At 36.9% G+C, this 21,821-nt stretch overlaps 1 protein-coding gene across 1 annotated transcript in view; it reads right to left on the bottom strand.

Moving 5' to 3' along the window:
* The window catches only part of LOC108544915 (phosphatidylinositol 3,4,5-trisphosphate-dependent Rac exchanger 2 protein-like), a 164,636-nt gene that overhangs the window by 36,942 nt on the left and 105,873 nt on the right, over positions 1-21,821 (bottom strand). Inside the window, 5 exon segments of the mRNA XM_017896328.1 lie at positions 3,549-3,624; positions 6,247-6,296; positions 6,991-7,094; positions 15,407-15,507; positions 20,211-20,355. Of these exon segments, the coding sequence (XP_017751817.1) occupies positions 3,549-3,624; positions 6,247-6,296; positions 6,991-7,094; positions 15,407-15,507; positions 20,211-20,355 (476 nt within the window).

Consider the following 21,821-nt stretch of genomic DNA (forward strand, 5'->3'; position numbering starts at 1 on the left):
CAAAATTACCATAATTTTTTCTGGACTCTTTCTAACATATGCTGTTAAACAATTAAACTTTTTTTTTTTTTAAAGACGGAGTCTCACTTTGTCGCTCAGGCTGGAATGCAGTGGCTTGATTTCGGCTCACTGCAACCTCCGCCTCCCTGGTTCAAGCGATTCTCCCACCTCAGCCTCCTGAGTAGCTGAGGAATTACAGGTGCACGCCACCACACCCGGCTAAGTTTTGTATTTTTAGTAGAGATGGGCTTTCATTATGTTGGCCAGGCTGGTCTCAAACTCCTTACCTCAGGTGATCCAACCACTTCAGCCTCCCAAAGTGCTGGGATTACAGGCATGAGCCACTGCGCCTGGCCAGAATTAAACTTTCTTACACAGAAAGCTCGGTTCCAAAACTTCAAATAGACTGTTCTTTTGGAATAATAATGTACAAAAATTCTCTGTTGGGCTTTTAAAACGTTCCATATCTTGGTTTTATGCTTCTTCTCCAGCTTCACTCTCCAAAGCTCAACTCCATACCTCATGCTGTAGGCAACTTGGCCTCCCTGCTGTTGCCTGAAGTCTGTGCTCATTCTTCTGCTTTCACGCATGTAATTGTTCACAGCTGCAATGCCCTTCTCTTTACCCTCCACTCACTCACATTCTACCTGTCTATCAAGGAGCAAAATAAGGGTCCTACCTCATGTTGTGACAAATCCAACCCTCACTAATCCTCCTAAGAACTACCAAAACACTTATAATCTGTAACTTCAGACTCTGCATCTGGCCTTCTTCAAAAATCAAGCTGTTTTGTAATTTTTATGCATTCATTCGAAAAATAGTTATTTTTTCTACATATTGTGCCAAGTGATAGAAAAAAAATATTAAACCACTCAAGCACAAAATAATTCCCTGCTCTGAAGTAATTCAAATCTAGGGTAGGATTTGGTCATTAAAAGGTAAGTACCTTACTAATAACCAATTTAATCCATATTCCCAATGAGGCTGACATACCTGGGGATCTGGGACCACAGAAGGTGACCCCGAGCCTAGGCTAGATAGAGGATCTGGCAAGGCTTCTTGGGGGAGATGACGCTGCAGCAGAGCCTTAGAGGGTACATGAAATTTAGCCCAACTGACTAACATCACCTGAAGGCAGAAATCATGACTGCTTCCTGCTTTGTTGGTATATTGCATCATCAAAGCAGTTGCTCGAATATTAAACTTACAAGAAAAGCTTCTTTAATAATCACTGACATTTTATTGCTTTATTTGATTAATTATTCAAATGAAACACTGACCAGACTAATATTATTCAACATAATGGTGTAAAAAACATAGCCTAACATGTTCTGGATTTCCTGTGCTTTTTAACAATCCTACTTGTGCCATACCATATGGACCTGGTGAGCGTTTAGAAAAAGCACAGTAAGATGGCATGGATGTGAAGAAGCAAGGTATTATTTACTTATGAACTATGAGTGACCCAAACCCAAATCACAATGTACAGGAACTGAATGATGTTTTAAAGGTACATTACTGTACATGCCAAGTAAGAATTTAACTTTGTGAAATAGGGTATTTTATTATAAACCATTATACTATAATAAAAGCAGTGCAACAGTGAATGAAAAATGTATTCAGAAAAATACAACACTCATTTTGTTTTCCAAGATGACATCGCATAATATATTGCAGAATAAGAGAAAAACTATAGGATCTAGAATATACTCCAATCATAGTAGAGCCAGTTTTTTCACTCTGTGTTCTAAAACCGTCCAAATCAATTCAGTGTCTTGGTTCATACTGGAAATTCAGTATTATCATTTCAGAGTCTTGGTAGAAAGAGACCCTTACTTTGAAAACAAAAAAGTAACAAACAAACAAAAAAAACCTCTTCTTCATGTTAGATTAGGAACTTTAACTTGTTGTTCTCTTATCCTTCCATTACTATTTCTGCCTTTTCCAAGGCAACCTATGTGGTCCTAATCTGAAGTTAAGCAATCAGAGTTGATTATGTTGATACTTACATTAGGATGTTTTACAATATCAGAATCATAAAGTTTCAGTGATAGAAAAGAGATGGCATGTACTGCTATTGCAGTAAGCAGTAAACAGTTGTAAAAACTAAAATCCATAGAGATTGAGTGACTTGTTTGAGTTTTTATAACTAGTTACTAGCAGAGCTGGCATCAGACACTAGGTTGTGTGAGTCCCAACCAATGCAATTTCTATTATGTACAATTTCTGCAGACATTGTCATAATAAATCACAAATAAAAACTGATGAAAAAAAAATTGCTGCTGGGCGTGGTAGCTCACACCTGTAATCCGAGCCCTCTGGGAGGCTGAGGCAGGTGGATCACTTGAGGTTAGGAGTTCTAGCCGCCTGGCCAACACGGTGAAACCCTGTCTCTACTGAAAATACAAAAATTAGCCAGGTGTATGGGTGCGCACCTATAATCCCAGCTACTCGAGAAGCTGTGGTAGGAGAATTGCTTGAATCCCAGAGGCAAAAGTTGCAGTGAGCCAAGATTGCGCCACTGCACTCCAGCCCAGGCAACAAAGTGAGACTCGTCTGGAAAAAAAAAAAAAAAAAAAAAAGATCAGGCGCAACTTTATAGTGAATTTAGAAAAATTAGTGTATTCTCCTGTTATCCGTGGATAAGAAAAAGTGCCAAAAAAAGTTTGATACCTGATTTCCTGAGCTTAGAACTTTACGTTTCCTCAGCATCAGTTTTTGCTTCAATACCATTCTTCTTTAAGTTTCCACATACAACACATCATACAAGTTCACATGAATCTCTAGAATCAATCTTCTATGTGAGAAGTCAACTCCATAATCATATAAAACCCATTCGATATGACACCGTTAGAACCACAGGTATGAAAGGCTCTGATGCTAGAAAAGCCACTGAAAATATAAATTGATGTTTTATCTAAAGGTAATTGCCAATATTTAAACTTTTGAATATTTGAATAATTTATAGTTGAATGTCTGTTATGATGGACTGGATGCCCTAATTTGTTTTAACTTAAAAGCAAATGACATTTTCTCAATTCTAGCAGTCAGCATCTAAATCCTGAGATGCAGGCCAACGATAACAACAATAAATTCCTTTCTTTTTTAAAATGGACACAGGCAGATATTAAAGTTCATTATCAAAACACAATTATTTTCTAAAGGGGAAAAAGGCACAGGGATTAGAATAACTTGCTAGCATTAATAAACAGATACTTTAAAACAAAATGTAAAAACATAAAAAAATTGTAGTAAATGAGCATAGCTATTCTTCAGATTCTCAAATTAGTGTTTTTTGATGGATCTCATCTGATATTTTAAAAATAGGAACATCTTCCTTTTGAGAAACAGGATAACATAAAAGTGAAGTTTGAGGATTCTAAAATCAGATTATCTAGGTTCAAATCCTAACTCTGCTTACTATTAGCTGTATGTACTTATTTTTTTAAATACCTGCTACAGATGAAAAAGAGTAAAAGTACTAATTCCCATACTCAAAGTTTAAACAGCAACAAGTGAAACTCAGCAACTTCTATTTGTCTATTTACCTGTGCAATTAACCAGTCTATCAGTTTGTTGGCCATAACCACAGATTTGTAGGTCCTTAAATGGTAATCTTTATCTCTACGAAGGAAAAAATAAAAACAAAAAAACAAAAATTAAGCAAGGGAATACATGAGCAGAAGAAAATATTTTCATTTAGTATCAGTATGCAACAGAAAAGTTTACCATTGTAACCTGAGTTAATTGCCCAAATTACATGCAAATAAGAGAAGTTTATTATGCATGTAGAACACCTGAAAAATCCTCCACCGGCTTATACTAAGAGAAGATACCCACAATGTTACCAAAACAGGACATCTCTTCTTTCACATTTTCTTATATCCAAATAGATTATTACTGCTATATTAGCTGGAAATAATTTAGTTGGAAATATAGTAAGTCCACACTTAACACTGTGGATAGGTTCTTGGAAACTGTGCCTTTAAGTGAAATGAAATACTGGATGCTGCAGAAACCTCTTATTTACATCAATTAGCCTGTGGCAAAACTGGTTTCATTCTACATCATTTCACTTAAAGTTGCAGGTTCCAGGAACCTATTGATGACATTAAGTGAGAACTTACTCTACAAAATCATATTAATAAAGTAATAATAAAACAGAATTTCTTCTCCTTAAATCACAATAGATTATACTAAAATTCTCAAAATCTGTAAAGAAATGCCTTTTATTCCTGCTCCTGAAAGCTCCAGGAAGGCTGGATTTGCACTACAGTATTATTCACACAGCTCTGCTGTAGTGGAAAACAAGCAGTTCTGTCCTAAAGTAGACACACTGAGAACTTGTTATTCTTTTTGCCTGATCAGTTCACGGACATAGTGATACCACATCCCCGGAGAACCAAGAGGATCACTGGCTCTCCACCTCAGACTCTCCGTTCAGTAGATTTCCCAGAACTGAGAAACCATTCAAAGTTCCGTTAGATACCAACCAAATTTCATGATCAGAACTGAATACCCAAGGGCAGAAATTTATAATTCATTTATTTTCCAGACCTGGATCATAAAAGAATGAAAAAGTGACAGTCTTTATAAAATGTTAAAAATTCCAAACTGCGAAAGACTTGAAGTGACTAATAATTACTAGTTACATTCATTATTCTTTAAATCTGTCTCCATGTTTCTCACACTTCATCACCCGTTTCATCGTGGTTTCCATAAGTATCGTAAGAAGAAAAAGTGTAGTCTATTACAGACCACATGCGAGTCTGCGGCTCTTCATGCTAAGTAACTTTTCTTTTTACAAGCTGAGTTCACGCATATTAAAAGCATGACTATCACACATTCCTTCTGTTTTATGGGGTTTTCCCATAAATTTTCTCTTGACAACTCAAAAACAATTCTCATTTTTAGCCAAAGAAAAATTCCTTATCAGCTCTTACAGATGCAGCTTTCTTGATAAGAAATCTCATATGGCTAAAACATATTTTCAGAATACATTTTTGCCCATATACACAGGTTACATGGTGCATTAAACATTCTTGTTTTCTCTTAGTTTAGCAGAAAAGAATTTTTAAGCACCCAACTGCTATTGAGTTAACTACTTAATATTAAGTTATCCAAAATATTTATGGGTATCTATGACAGAATTATGGCAGAGTCAATAAATATTTATTCCTTTTCACCTTTTTTCCAGTTTGTGAAGCTTAGTTGTGAAAGTAGATAGGACACTTTCAGGATTTGTGGGTAAGATCCTGTTTTCTCCTCCAGGACCTGCAAACAGTGTGTTCTCTATGCAGTATAAGTGGGCATTCCAATACACTTAGCAACATCTGGAATCTTTATTTTTTTAAACTCTGCATTTTCTTGGAATTACAAACCAAAATGAAAAATGGAAACACTAAACATTTGGATTTTATAGCCAAGATTGAAAAGCATTTTTATCTATTCTGAAAATGGTACACGCATATTTTGTTGTGGACTATGATTTAGTCAGTAATTTCCAAATAATATTTGACCATTTCCAATTAGTTTAACATTCTATCAGTTAAGGTATATCAGTGTACATTGCAAAAGTACAATTTCCTGAAGATCTCCTCTGTCAGTCATCATAATACAAACCTCAAAGTTTTCTATTGTCTTTCTAAAGAGATAAACTAAAAATTTATCCTGATTCCTCTTTTAAAACAAGTGTGTCTCTTCAGAAGGAAAAACATGATAAAGAACAAAATTATAAAATTATACTTATTAACTTCAAAATAATTCTTAATTTCCAAGTACAAGATCTTTTCTTGGGGAAAAAAAGATTATGAGGAGGAAATATTATAAAATAAAATACATATTCAATATTTGATTATACAATTTAATTTAAAAAGTTAATATACAAGTAATAATAATGACAAATATGTAAACAGTATTTCCAAATCCTCTCCCAACCAATCAACTTTTATTTATTAAATATTAACTGAAAGTGGATTATTTCAAGTGCATAATTTACTATGAACTAATGGCAAAATAATTTTAGAAATCATAATAAAGTGTGGGAAACACTGTATAATTAGAATCTCAAGAAAATGTAGGGATATTTTACAATAAATTATTCCTTAAAATAATATTTTAAAGTAAAATTTTCACTTTTGAAAAAAAAAAAAAAAAAGGCAACAAGTTCTAGCTGAGTAATATTTACCTAAAACACAGTACAAATATTTCCATTTAAGTTTCCCAGAACTTAAAAACCAGACTCACCTTATCACTGGAGTAAAAAGGCTATGAAGACGACAATATAATCTTACACCCTACGTAAAATAAAGATGTATCAATAACGAGTGAGATCACCCCAAGGGACACACACACATCAATGAAATTTTGAAGTAACAAATTAATTCACTGTCAATATTTGAGAATCATCACAAAATCTAAACCAATTTAAAAATTATTCAAATGTCATGATACATCATAAAATAATATTGTTTAAATCATTAAAAATAGGATTAAAATTATGCTATAAATTCCTCATATATGACATACACATATACAAAGGTTTTCTAAATTATTTTCATAAAATATAAAATTTCTAACATAAACAAAATAAACCAATACAGTAATACATCTATAATACTTGTTCATCATATATCAATAAAGTATTGTCAACTGTACAAAAAACTGGCATTACATTTATTTTACACATTTGTATTTTTTTTAATTCAAGCAGTTTGACAACATGTTGCTACATGTGAAAGAGTGTTCAATGGATATAACCTTGTGAGTGATGTAGTAGTACTACTATCATTTAGAATTAGGTAAGAGAATGAAAAAACAATTGAACATTAGAATTCTTGAAATACCAAAAATAAATGAAGAGACTTGCTTGTAATATAGTCGAATTTTCTAAACTAGAAAAATCTTGTATGTTCCTCAACTACCTTCTATCTTTGTGAAGAATGGCAACATGCATTCTAACATTGGAGAGGTTGAGGGAGAGGTCGTTACCTTTGAAATCACATCCTGCATCTCATTTCTTGGATAAAATGTTCCATCATCATAGCGAAATCTATATAACATCTGTTCTGGTTTGAACTGATGTTTATCAGTAACTAAGAATATAGAAACACTATATTAAAATAATGATACTCTAAAAGGGGCAGATAAACGGCAAATAAATTTATTAAATACATATTCCCAAATACTAAAACTTCTAGTTTTACAAAAAGCTTTTCTAACACAGCAATACCAATCCAGTATTTTAACAGCAAGATTCATGACAATATTTTGTTTAAAATATTACAATTTCCATACAACGATTTGAGAAATAAATTGACGTTTGCCACATTGAACTAGCATAATATATGTATTTATATATGTACATGAGTATATAGTATGTATAAAGGTATACACAGTGTGTACATTTATATAAAAATATGATTTTGTGTTTTCTGTTTCTTCACAATGCTACAGAGCTGAGCAAAAAGTGCTCTTCAAAGAGTAGATACTCAAACTAGTGCATTGTGATTTGATTCTCAGTCCTACAAATGAATTTTACCATGTATCTGTTTTATCACACTGTAATCAGGCCAAGACCACACATACACCAATCTTGACCACTTATCCTGTGTTTAGACCTCCGGAGTAGCTTAAATCAATTTAGTATCTAACCGATGCCAAAACTGTAACTGTTCTTACATTAAGAATTGCTTTAAAATGTCAATGTTTTTTCTTATTGGAAAATGAGAGTGTTCATTCTTCATTACCATCCTCAAGATAAGACTTTTGTATTCATAAAGACTCCTATTCCCAGGACCTGATGCTTTCGCTGATGAATTCTACCAAATATTTAAAGAAGAATTAATGCCAATCCTTCTCAGACTCTTCCAAAAATAAAAGATAAAGGAACACTTCCAAAACTTATATTACAAGGCCAGATATGAATACTACAAGAAAAGAAACTTATAGACCAATATCACTGATGAACATGGATGCCAAAATCCTAAACAAAATACTATCCAATCAAGTTCAATAGCACAATAAAATGATCATATACCATGATCAAATGGGATTTATCCCTGAGAACTAAGGGTAGTTCAACATATGCAAATGAATAATTATGATGCATCACATTAACAGAATAAAAGATAAAAATTATATGATGATCTCAATAGAAGCAGAAAAAGCATTAGTCAAAATTCAACGTCCTTTCATAATGAAAGGTCTCAACAAATTTGGCATAGACGAAATGCACCTCAACGTAACAGAGATCATATATGACAAGCCCACAGCTAACATAATACTCAATGGTCAAAAGCTGAAAGCCTTTTCTCTAGAATAAGACAAAGATACCTACTTTCTCTACTTCTGTTCAACAAAGTACTAGAAGTCCTAGCCAGAGCAATTAGGAGAGAAAAAGAAATAAAAGACATTCAATTGGAAAGAAGCAAAATTGTCTCTTTTTGTAGGTGGCATGGTCTTATATATAGAAAACCATATAAATTCCACCAAAAACTAATTCAGTAAACTTGCAGGACACAAAGTCAACACTTAAAAAATCAATAGTGTCTCCATATACTAACAATGCACTATGGAGAAAAGAAATTTTAAAAATAATCTCATTTAAAATGGAATCAAAAAATAAGATATAACACTTAGGAATAACACAAGAAGGTCAAAGATCTGTACACTGAAAACTATAAACCACTGATGAAAGAAATTAAAGAAAACACAAATGAATGGTAAGAAATCCCACGTTCATGGAAGGGAAGAATTAATTTTGTTAAAATGTCCCTGCTACTCAAAGCCATCTACAGATTCAATGTGATTTCTATCAAGATTCCAAAGGCATTTTTCACAGAAATAGAGAAAACAATCCTAAAATCTGTGTGGAAGCACAAAAGACCCACAATAGCCAAAGCAACTTTGAATAAAAGGAACAAAGCTAAAGGCATGACATTACTGACTTCAGACTCTGCCACAAAGCCATAGTGATAAAAACAGCATGGTACTGGATAAAAGCAGACATGTAAACCAATGGAACAGAATAGAGATCAGATCCCAGAAATAATTTCAGATTTATGGTCACATAAATCTGATCTCCCACGAAGGTACCAAGAATACACAATGGAGGAAGACAGTCTCTTCAATAAATGATATTGGGAAAACTAGATATCTACATGCAAAATAAATAAATTATTATTTATTAATTATTAATAATATAATTAATATTAATATATTACATGTTATATTAATGATATAATAAATATAACAATATAATTAATATAACTTAATGATATTATTTAATTATTATAAATGGGACCCTTTATCTCACACCATATATAAAAATAAATTCAAAATGGACTAAAGACTTAAACATATGATGTAACACTATAAAACTACTAGAAGAAAAGATTAGGGAACAGCTTCTTGACATTTGTCTTAGCAATAATTTTTTGGAGAGGACCCCAAAAGTATAGGCAACAAAAGCAAAAACAGACAAATAAAAATAGACAAATGCAATTGCATCGAACTAAAAGTGTATGCACAGCAATTGAAAGAATCAATAAAGTTAAAAGACAATCTATGGAATAGGAAAAATATTTGCAAACCATATATTCAATAGGAGGCAAATATTCAAAACATATAAGAAATTAATTCAATTCAATACCAAAATTACAAATAACCCAATTAAAAATGGGTGAAGAACCTAAATAGATACTTCTCAAAAACAGAAATAAGGATGCCCAACACACATATGAAAAGTTGCTCAACATCTCTAATCATCCAGGGAAATGCAAAACCAAACTATAATAAGATATAACCTCACACCTCTTAGGATGGCTATTATCAAAAAGACAGAAGTGTTGGTGAGGATGTGGAGAAAAGGAAACCCTTGTACACTGTTGGTAGAGATGTAAAATCGTACAGCCATTTTGGAAAACAGTACGAAAATTCCTCAAAAAGCTAACAATGGAACTACCATATGATCCAGCAATTTTACTTTTGGGTTTGTAATTCAAAGGAAATAAAATCAATGTGTTAAAGAGATATCTGCATCCCCATGTTCACTGCAGCATTACTCACAATATCATGATAAGAAATCAGCCTAAGTTTCCATGGATGGATGAATGGATAGATAGAGAAAATACGATATATTGTATTGCAAACTTGAAAATTGATAAGAGAGTAGATCTTAAATGTTCTCACCACAAAAAAAGCGATAACTATGTGAGGTGATTAATACACTAATTAGCTTGATTGTGGTGATCATTTCACAATTTACACATATTTCAAAACATTTTGTATACCATAAATATTTGTCAATTATACCTCCATAAAGCTGGGAGGAAGGGGAGGGAATCTCCTACTAAATCTCTACGTTTTCTCTTTTTCAGGCTAAGTTGTTTTATATACGGTCTAATAAAAAATGTCTGTTATAGAAAGTAAAAACCTCAAAGTAAAAGTCAAAGAGTTTATATTTAAATGTTTTCTTTACAGGGAATGCAACATTTGCCGAAGAGATAATTTGCTGCAAAGAGCTATATTTTTATGATTAGATGAAAGACTCTGACCTTTATTTTTTGCTAGAAATGTTGAAAGAGGAAAGAAAGTTGTCAGAATTCTCATTAAGTACATTTGATGCATCCAGAAGAAAGTCAAAAGACTTGTTAACACACATAAACACACACATACATATGTGAAGTTTCAGCTCTTTTACCCCAGGCTATCCAAACGTTCTACATGGCTTATGACCATAAATTGTTTTTTTTTAAAAAATACAATACAGCTTTTTGGTATCTTTTCCCCAAGCCAAGTCATACGTAAAACAGACTGTATGAAAGAAATATAAAATCAAGAGAAATACTGTGAAACTCCACAACGTGTTTTAAGATCAGATTTTTTTTCTACTAGGCAATCTACCTATTCCCATTTTTATCCCTTAATAATCATTGAAATAGATTCTCTTGATATTCCAGAATTCAAGAAGTTGAGCCCAAATGTTTTTGCCACAATGAAACAAGTGGTAGTCTAACCTATTTGACAGGGAGAGCTTAGCTGTAAGGCAAATGCTTGTGCCTTTCATAACGAATCTTGGGTTAATCTCAACTCTTAGCTGTTGCCTTAGAAAAACCCTGAACTGTTCTGCATTCGAATTTACTCTCCCAATTTATCCAGCATGGAAAATGGGTGTATAAACTACAGTTCAGGTCCTCTAGTGAAGAAAGTTGCTTAACGCAATCTTTTAAATAATTGTGTGAGAGAACCAGGGGTGCAGTGCAAATGTTTAACAATTGGCTCTCTAGGTGGTGAAGGTGGGGGGAGTAGAGGAAAAGTTCTGATTTGCAGCATTTGCCCGTTTCTGTTGTATAAATACTCCCATTCTAACCAATTTCAAGCTTCCAACCTAAAGTCACTGACCATGGAGTTAAAGGTGCGGTGGCACTCATTACACAGTATTTTCACTCTACACAAGCAATAGATATAAATAACCTCGACAGCATAGATAATAGTAAAACATTGTAAAGTAATGAGAAAGTGATACATTTAAAGATTGTTTTACAGGTCCAGCATAGTGGCTCATGCCTGTAATCCCAGCACTTTGGGAGGCTGAGGTGGAAGGATTGCTTGAGCCCAGGAGTTCAAGACCAACCTGGTCAATATGGCAAGACCTCATCTCTACAAATTAAAAAAAAAAAAAATACAAATTATCCAGGCATGGTGGCATGCACCTGTGGTCCCAGCTACTCACAAAGCTAAGGCAGGAGGATCACTTGAGCCCAGGAGGTTGAGGCTACAGTGAGCCATGATCACCCCACTATACTCTAGCCTGCGCAACAGAGCAAGACCCTTCCTCCAACCCCCCAAAAGAGTGTTTTACCCTTTTTGCAACATAATTTATGCACTTACATGTTTACATAATTGAATTAATAATACTTGTGTTTAAAAACTAACCAGCCTACAAAATGTATTTAATTATCAGCTCTCAGGAGCTTGTATGAGCCAACTTCAGCATACCATGGGATATAACAAATATTAATAAGATATGAGGTCTCTGTTCTCACATAAGCATTCCTACTGCAAAGAGTAGCACCAGACAAGATACATATTGTCAGCATACCACAGAGAAAGCATACGCAGCCTCAACACTAGAGTTCCTGCTATAGCAAGGCTTTGCTGATGGTGAAGTTCTCAATCATATTTGCAATGTGAATAATAGCAGTAATAGTCAACTTCTTTTTTGCTTGCTCTCTTTAAAACAGATGGTTCATTCAATTTTATTTTAGGAATTCTATTTTCACCAAAATGCAGCTGGAACCACATACTAATGATACTAGTGCATTTGGCTCATATCTCTTTATTCTAATAAAGTTATTTTATTAATGCGAAATTGCATAATATGTTCTCTCACCCCTAGTTTGCATGTCAACATGAACCAGCAACCTTTATTTCTTAGTAGTTTAAGTCTGTCGTTTTACTCTGCCCATCAAGAAACCCAGCTGCTCTCATACTTCCTTCTAGAAAGGCAGAAATATGCTAGGATACGATGGGAGGAGTCATTTTTGCAGGAAACATTGGGAAGAAAAACTAGCTGGTTTTCCACTGGTTAACACTAGCTACTGTAACAAACAAACCTCCCTAATACAGTGATTTATGTTGTAGAAGCTAATTTTTCATTGAGGTAAAATACAATCAGTGGTGGAGGATGAGGGATGGTGCTCTCCTCATGCAGGGTCTGGGGTCTGACAGAGGCTCAGCCATCCTTAATGCATGGCTCTCAGGGTCACCTTGTGTTTTGTGTTTTTTTAATAGCCTGTACTATTCCCTTGTGCATCACTTTTGTGTACATGTCCTTGGCTGCAACTCAATTTCACGGCCTCCCCTTGACTGCAAGGAAAACTGAGAAATGCAATGTATGCACACCCACAAAAAACAAAAGCTAAACCAATTTGGTAGACAACTACTCAATTTCTGCAACTGAGGCACAGTTCCCAGGACAATATAAGATCTATTCAATCCTATTAAAGACAGGGTAATTATTACATATGCTTGTAGTGTTTTACGATGTTAGTATATAATAGTCATAACGTTATTTTACTTTAAAATTTTAAATGATGCTTTTAGCCTACCAGATGCTAAAAGCAGCCATATAATGCTTTTAGATGCTTTAATGATGCTAATGAAACAAGCACAAAATCATATACAATTTATAAGTATCATCTTTTCACTCAAAATATAATCATTCATTCAGTAAATATTTATTGAGCACCTGTATGGGATGGGAATGCCAGGCATTTGCTATATAATAACAAATAAGGCTCTTGTTCAGATGGTGTTTATATTTTTATTGGAGGCCAGGGAAGGGATAGGGAGATAAAGAGGTAATAAACAAAGACACAAGTAAAACAACATAATAATTTCAGAGTGATAAGTACATAAAGAAAGATTTCAAAGTAAAAAAAAAGATAGGACATTGGAATCACAGGACAGGATGGTCTTCTAAAAGTCAAAGGGTCATGGAAGACATGAGTCGTGAATACAAGGATTTTTGTCTTTTCATTCACAGCTCTGTCTCTATCACTTAGAAAGGCTCCTGGCATATATTAGGGATTAATAAGTAACTGTTGAATGAGAAGAGCAAAAGCTAGGGTCCTAAATAGGAAGTCATCTTGGAGTGTTGAAGAAAGAGACAGAAGGTCAGGGTGGCCACCGTGCAACAAGTTAGGTACAATGCGAGGTGTCAAGCTCTGAGAGGAAGTCAGGCGCCCTATCACGTCAGACCTTGTAGGTCATAGTAAGAAGTTTAGGACATGTAATAGGTCTGAACTTTTCTTTAAGTTTGATCATAAGCAATTAGATGGTTATAAACAGAGGGATGCTTTGATCATATCCCCGTTTTAAAAGGTCTCTTTAGTTGTGACCTGGAGAGTGTACTACGGGAGTGGAAAACAAAAGTGGAAGCAAAGGAGGAGATGACGGTGACTAGAAAGAATGTAGGGATGCTCAAAGGGAGAGAATTCATTGTTTAGGGACTTATTTTGGTGGTAGAGTTCACAGGGCTTGACGGCATGAGGGAGAGAAAGGAATTAAAGATGATTCCTGGCTGGGTGTATGGTGGTACCATCATGTATGCAACACCCAGTGTGATAAGGAAAGACGGGAAAGATCTGGTTTGTTTGCACAGCATCTAAGAAAGGAAATGAACATCAAAATACCATAGCCAAACATCCATATTTATTAATAATTCCCTTTTTCTCCTCCCCCACAATTTACCTTAGAAATTCTTTAAGCCTTTGTCCTGAGTCCCATCGACACTGCTTTCTTGGTTTTTGTCTGTTTGTTCATTGTCAGTGTTCCCAGGAGTCTAGTACTCCCTTGAAATGATTCCAAATATGTCTCTCACCTTATTTCTATCCTGAACTTCACCCCAAATTCTCAAACGCTTGCTGGCCACTCCCCACTGGTTGTCTGACACAGTCCATAGCAAAGCCTGCATCCTCTCTTTCAACCCTGCTCCTCCTCCTGAATTAGTTATCTCAGTCGTTCAGAGAAGGCTCAGAATACTCTAATCTCTCTCTTCATTCTTCATCACCCGCATCCAAAGAGTTATAAAATATGGTATTTTAGCTTTGCCAGAATCTCCCCATGGGCATGGGTTTTTTCATGCCCATGGATGCAGACCTGCTAAAACCCTTGCACTGCCACCCCTGGGTGCAGCAGGGCCCCCGGAGGGGCCTGGTGCTTTGCAGTCTTGAACCTGTCCACTTCAGGCTCCATGCTGCTGCATCTCATAGCTGTGGACCCGAGTTCCGATCACGCCTCTGCTTAAAAGCAATCATCAGCTCCTGGCCCCCTTCAGAATAAGCCCAAATGCCACAGCAGACTTCAGATCTTCTGGAATCCAGGCTCTGCCTGCCTTTTTGCCACACCTCCCCTCGCCAGTATGTTCATCCACGGACCCACGTGAGGCTCTGTGCTGGTCCCCAAAGAAGCCACCACAAATTCACCCACCACTGTGCTGGAGTGCTGTTATTTCCTCCAGGTGGAATGCCCCTCTGCCCTGCAGTCCCTGGCAGAGTTCTATTCATTCTGCAATGCCCAGCATCACTGTCATGTCCTGTCCTCCATGAAGCACTCCCAAATACTCTAATTACTATAGAAGTAACCACGCCTTCCTCCACAATCCCACTTCTCTATTGTCTAACACTTACCTGTATTGAAGCTCTTCATTTTAAGGTTAACAAAGATAGCCCCATAAACCCACACTCCCTGAAACACTGTTCTACACATATTAGGTACTGAAAATCTTGTTAAAAACAATAAGCATCCTATAATGTGGGGAACTGCAGACTAAACTGATGAATGGGATTAAGATACATATGGTGAATAAATGTATTAAACACGTAATTAATAAAGCAATTACCATGGTGAATGATTCCATTTTCTAATAATGCTTGTCCCAAGTGCACACCTTCCTCAGGCCTGTGAATCTCTCCAATTTCCAACAGCCATGACACAAATTCGCTGCAACAGAAAGCCAGTGAAAAGCTAAATGGTTTTCCCCAGCAAGTCTTTCCATACCATCCAGTCATGAAGCAACGATGAAAGGAATCTCAAAATATAAAGGAATATTTGCAACACATTTCAACAGATTATTTTTTCACATATGTAAGACCTACAGCGATTTAAGTTGAACTCTATTCTAGAAAACCCATGTCTGTACATTCGGACATTACTAAACTATACTTAGTTTTAAACTGTTCAACTTGTTGAGGCCTCTAATAAACACAAAGTGGAAATTTTAGAGTAGTTTTAATTAAAAGGTTAGCATTAACATAAAGGCAAATGTGGGACTAAAGGATTGCAACAGATCCTAAAGATAGCTAAAGTCAGAACTGAATAGAGTAGTAACAACTTAATATAAAGAGGTAAACTGTCTTTAATGTGGTTCCCAGGCACAGAGAACCAGTGAGTTTAAAGATCAGGAAGGAAGAACAAAACAAAACTGCATGTACCGTGTGATAGGTAGGATTCTACAGAAATCCTCTCACTGCCCTCCTACCATACCAAGATTCCCTCCCCTTGGTTTTTCAATTAAATTCTAATCTAGGTACTGCTCTGAAGGGATTTTTGCATATGTAATTAAAACCCCAAGTTAGTAGACTTTAAAATATGCAAATTATCCCAGTGGGCCTGATTCAGGGAGTGGAACCCTTTGAAGCAGAGTTTTCTCAGGCTAATGGCATGAGAGGAAGTCAGAGAAATTAAAAGCACTAGAAGGATTCAATGTGCCACTGCCAGCTCTGAAGATGGAGAGGACCTGGTACCAAGACACACAGCCTGCAGAAGCTGAGAGCAACCCTTGGCTGACAGCAAGGAAACAAGGACTTCATTCTTGCAGCCTCAAGGAGCTGAATCCTGACAACCACCTGAGTAAGCTTGGAAGGGAACTTTTCCCCAGAGCCTCAAGATAAGAGCCCCGTCTGGCCAGCACCTTGATTTTGGGGTCATGAAACTCTAAGCAGAGAACCCACTTGAGCTCTCTTGGACTTCTGACTGGTGTTGTTTTAAGCTGCTAAGTATGTGTTCATTTGTTATACAGCAATAGAAAACTAACGTACACCAAAAGACATATAAAAGTTTTACTACATTGTTTTGAAAATGTGAAATTACTTGGTAAATTCATTATTGTATCTCATCTGTCATCCATAAGGAATACTCCAGCACAGAACCATCCATCAGAACAGTCTACCACACACTGCTGCGGCTGTGAAGGCCACAGTGGATTATAGGTTACATCTGTCACCACTGCAGGGCAGCCCCAGGCATCATAGATAATAAGGATGATGTTTTGTATCACTTAGGAGAGCCTCAGCTATATAGCAATTAAAAAAAAAAAAAAGTCACATGGTATCATTAAGGGAACACTAAATACAGAGACATTTTACAAATAAAAAATATTATGTTGCTCATGTTTTAAAAGTCTAACATTTGAACTTTTATATAAATAATTGAATTTGTTGTAGACTGGCTTTCTTTTTTAGGTTAGAGAAACAAAGCTATGGACTGCATCAGGAAATTATTTCTTCATTAATTTCATAAACAAAAGCAAGAAAAATGACTAACGTCAAATAATTGAGGGATATAAAATTCTAAAATGGGTTGTCTAGACTAGCAAAATACTTTAAGGCAGAAAAAGTTAAATTTTTTTTGTATTTCTTTATTAAAATAACGAACCGATCTTCAAAACCAATTCGCTTTTCTATGGCTGGCATTAACAAATTCAAAGAGAAAACTATAAGAAAGGTGAAACACAGTGTAGCAGTTAATATCATGTACTTTGCCATAAGACCATGGGGATTCAAATCCTGTTTCTGTTTCCACTACCTGCATGACCATGAGTTCATGAATTTAGCTCTTTAAACCTCAGCTTCTTCATTATTAACATAGAGATAATATTAAGAATGTCGTGCCAGGTACAGTGGCTCATGCCTGCAATCCCAGCATTTTGGGAGGCTGAGGCAGGTGGATCATTTGAGGTCAGGAGTTCGAGACTAGTCTGGCCAATATGGTGAAATCCTGTCTATAGTAAAAATAAAAAAAATTAGCCAGGTGTGGTGGCATGCACCTCTAATCCCAGCTACTCGGGAGGCTGAGGAAGGAGAAACACTTGAACCCGGGAGGCAGAGTTTGCAGTAAGCTGAGATCACGCCACTGCACTCCAGCCTGGGTGACAGAGTGAGACTCCACCTCAAAAAAAAAAAAAAAAAGAATGTCAAAGTCATAGTGCAGCGAAAGGATTACATGAGATGACAGATGTCAGGAACTCAGCACGGGGTCTGGCACATAGTGAGCTTTACTAACTCAGTGGTTGACAAGTGGGTTGAGATGGTTGTTATGTAGCTAAGGCATAATTCTCTAGTCTGATGGCACTAGATTCCTGAAAATGTCCAATTACAATAAGGGAAAGAGCCACTTTAAATATCGCTATAAATTGGAAACATTTTTAAGAGTGAGAGGTCAAGAGTAAAGGAACCCAATGAGTGGCTTTATCATTGGACCTACTGAGGGAATGCGGAAATTCCATCAACACTCTGCTAAAGGACAATGATCCACGGAGAAATGATCTCAAACTTGCACTGTAAGCAGCAGTAGTGTGCTGTTACGGAAAAGGCCACAGTAACCTAACATTTACTGAGTCTCTCCTACCTATCAGGTGCTCTGGGAGAAGCTTCATACAGCATCACAATGAACTTGCACTGTTCCCATACGACATAGCATGAGTGAAGGGTTAGCAAAATCTATTCTTCAATAAGAACAAATTTGGCCCTGGGCTAACTTTCTATCATAGCTATACTCCCCTAGACACCTGATGAAGGTAGTGTGTCAACTGCTAAACTAGGCAGCATTGTAATGGTAAAAATGACCCCTGGTGGTTAATTTGCATACCTATAGAAACCTAGTGGGAAGCCATAACTTGAAGTCACTCTCTTGCAAGTGGGCATATCCCAGTGAGGACCCTGAAAGTTATGCCCATGGGGTGGGTACAAGAGATACTGTCATTTTGCTGCACAGGGCTTCTATGCCAAGATAAACTCACATCTTCTCTTTCCCTTGCACGAGAGCTACTACCACCTACGGGGTACCTACAAGCAACATTATAGCTCACTGGCAGATGTGTAGCCTGCTGGGAGGATTACTCCCAATGAAGAAGAAAGCCAGATGCTGCTCTGCAGGCAGAGGTTTTCCTGGCCTATAGATTTCTGAGTTGGGGGTTGGGAAGTGTATTAGCCCTTTTTCACACTGCTGTAAAGAACTTCCCTGAGACTGGGTGTATTAGTCCATTCTCACACTGCTATAAATAAATACCCAAGATTGGGTAATTTATAAAGAAAAGAAATGTAATTGATTCACAGTTCTGCATGGCTGGGAAAGCTTCAGGACACTTACAATCATGGCAGAAGGGGATGCAGGTACACCTTACATGGCAGCAGGTGAGAGAAGGCGAGTGAAGAAGGAAGAGCCCCTTATAAAACCATCAGATGTCATGAGAACTCACTCACTATCATGAGAACAGCATGGGGGAAACCACCGCCATGATCCCATCACTTCCCACTAGATGCCTCCCCTGGCATGTGGGGATTACAACTTGGATTATAATTCAAGATGAGATTTGGGTGGGGACACAGCCAAACCATATGAGGGAGGCAGAGGTAGCCTATGACTATGTTGTGTGTTCCCATCGCTGGTTAAAAAGACATCCTACTGAGCACTATAGGTAAACTCTACCATCATCTCCATGTTTTCAGAGCAAATGGAAACTCAACCATCCCAAATCACACAACAAATTGGTGGTACTACTAGGAGCTGAATAGATAAGTTTGATGACAGTCTAGACTGTAAACTACTTTATAGCCTACTTTATAAACTTGGGCATTGGTATTCACTAACAATATGAAATTGTTAAGCTCCCTGAATCATAGTTTCTGTATCTTCAAAAAAGTATAATGGTATTTAGCTCCTACCTAAGTATGTATTCCAGCATTAGAAATAATACATAGAAAGAAGTCAGCACAGAGGTTGGCCTAAAAAGAGCTACCTGAAGGCAGCTAACCTTCTTTCTGGCCCTGCACTAATTAAACCAGTCAAGGAATCCCACTTTATGCTGTCCAAAGGAAACAAACAACACTCAGTCACTCTGCTCTGCTCTAAAAATCAAAGTGACCTCTCTGCCTATTGCTCACTGCCTGTCTCTTCACACGACCCACATTTTCACTCTTCACCTACACCCTTTATCCTGAGTCCAGTTGCCTAAATTCTAAATTAACTTGTAGTTCAGATTGTCTCTTATCTTCTCTGTCTTTCTGATTCTGACTTTCAGGCCCTATACACATGTCCGTGCCCAACCAGTCATCCTGTCCCCTGCAGGCAAACCTACCTGCCTATCACTCCTTGCCTGGACCCAACCTCCCTTTCCCCTGGGATCATGACATATCAGAAATCTGAGAAGTCATGAATGAATGGACGGATGCCTTACGTTTCCCGGTCATGATCCTGGCTCTCTCTCCATTCCTTCATCCTGCTACAGCCCAGGAAATGGCAACTGTAAAAAAGTTTTCAGAAGTGCCAAAGGGAATATTTTTAAAGGAAAACTAATTGAAGGAAAGTTAACAGGTGAGATAATGAGAATGTAAAAGAAAGTCATGCACCCAAACTCCCAACCCTACCTTCCAAGAAAGCATTTAGGGAACGTAGTCAGTTTTCTTTTTCTGTCTTTGATCAGATTTCCTTGTCTGCACATCATTTTATAAAGTTTCTCACCCTGTTCAGAGATCATTACCCAGGTATCTTGCTCCATTCCTAATTTTAAACCTATCAAAAATGAGAGAAAGGACAGGTAACTGAAAATTCTCTTTATTCATTCATTCAGTTGTGCCTTCATTAAGCAAGCATTTGTTGTAGGTCTACCACGTGTTGGGGGTTGTGGATACAGACCCCTGTATAATAGTGCCCTGGTGTTCAAGAAGCTCAGGGGCTAGGGAGACCTGCAAGGCAGGGTCTCCAGGGTATATGTCACCTTCATGCAAATTGTGCCCAAAGGCATAAAGCTTTAGCCAGAGGAATAAGAAGAACAGCTGAGTCTCAGCCTCCATTGAGTCCTGGACCAGGCACCCTTACTCAAGGTTAGATCAGCAGAACTGGACAGAGTAGTCATAGAGACAGTTCTGGTGGAAAAAAAAAAAATGTGATTAAATGGAGGCATACCCAGGCTACCTCACCTCTCCCTGAGAAATGTTAAGAAAGGTTTCACAGAAGGGACCTGTCTTGAATGCACAGGTATGAATGGGGATTTCTAGAGAAAGCAGAGTTAACTCATTTGAAGCAACATGGAGGTCCGGAGCTATGGGTTGTAAGAGAAAAGATAGGAGATGGGCTGGTAGGATAGCCAAGATCCTTGCTCAACCTGCAGTTTCAATTTGTTTCATTCCTTAGGTATTGGACACGCAGCTAAGTGTTTTAACCAGTGGGAGGAGCAAGGTAGGATAGTGCGGGAAAGAAAGTTATGTTGCTTTGGAAACAAAGCTCAGAGGACAGTATGGGGAACAAACTGAAGAGGGAAATATTTAAAAAGAGGGACACTATTAGGAGAAATCTCAAAAGTTCAAGCAAGTTCAACTCACTGCAAATAAGGGTAGGGGCCATAGGGCAAAGAGGATGAAGTTGAGAAATAGTTAGGAGGCGCTATTGATAAGATATTGGTTAAATGTTGGCATGGAATAAAGAGAAGAAATCAGATGCCTTCCGGGCTTCTGATGAGAGTGACTGAATGGAAGCAGGGAGGCATACTGGACAAAGGCATCCAAGTAACCAGGAGTTCGGTGGGTACCGAGTATGCATAGTGTGGACATTCAGGTGGGAGTCCAGGACTCAGGTGAAAACATGAGCATGCCCAGGGGAGAGGACAAGGCTGGACATAAAGTTTAACAAATCGGCAGTGTAGAAGTGGAAGTTAATCTGATGAGAATAGATAACCAAGGCTAGGAATCTAGTTAGAGAAAAACAGTGCCAAACTAAAATCCTAGGAACACTGGCACTTAATCAGGACTGATGAGGAGCTGTTGCAGAAGAAGGAGAAATTCTTGTATTATTTTTAGTCGTCTGCCTGCAAGATTTCCTACCAGACCTTTATTTTTGACAATGCTGGAGCCATTAACATTTGTCTTTATTCAAAAATAATACTTTAAGAATGGAGTCTAATAAAGATACATATAAAGATAAAGCTCATAAGCAGTTTTAGAGAATGTGCTTTTTTTCTTGTTTGGGCCTTTTTTTTTTTT

Source organism: Rhinopithecus bieti, unplaced genomic scaffold (genome assembly GCF_001698545.2).
Source record: "Rhinopithecus bieti isolate Rb0 unplaced genomic scaffold, ASM169854v2 scaffold_27306, whole genome shotgun sequence".
NCBI lineage: Eukaryota > Metazoa > Chordata > Mammalia > Primates > Cercopithecidae > Rhinopithecus > Rhinopithecus bieti.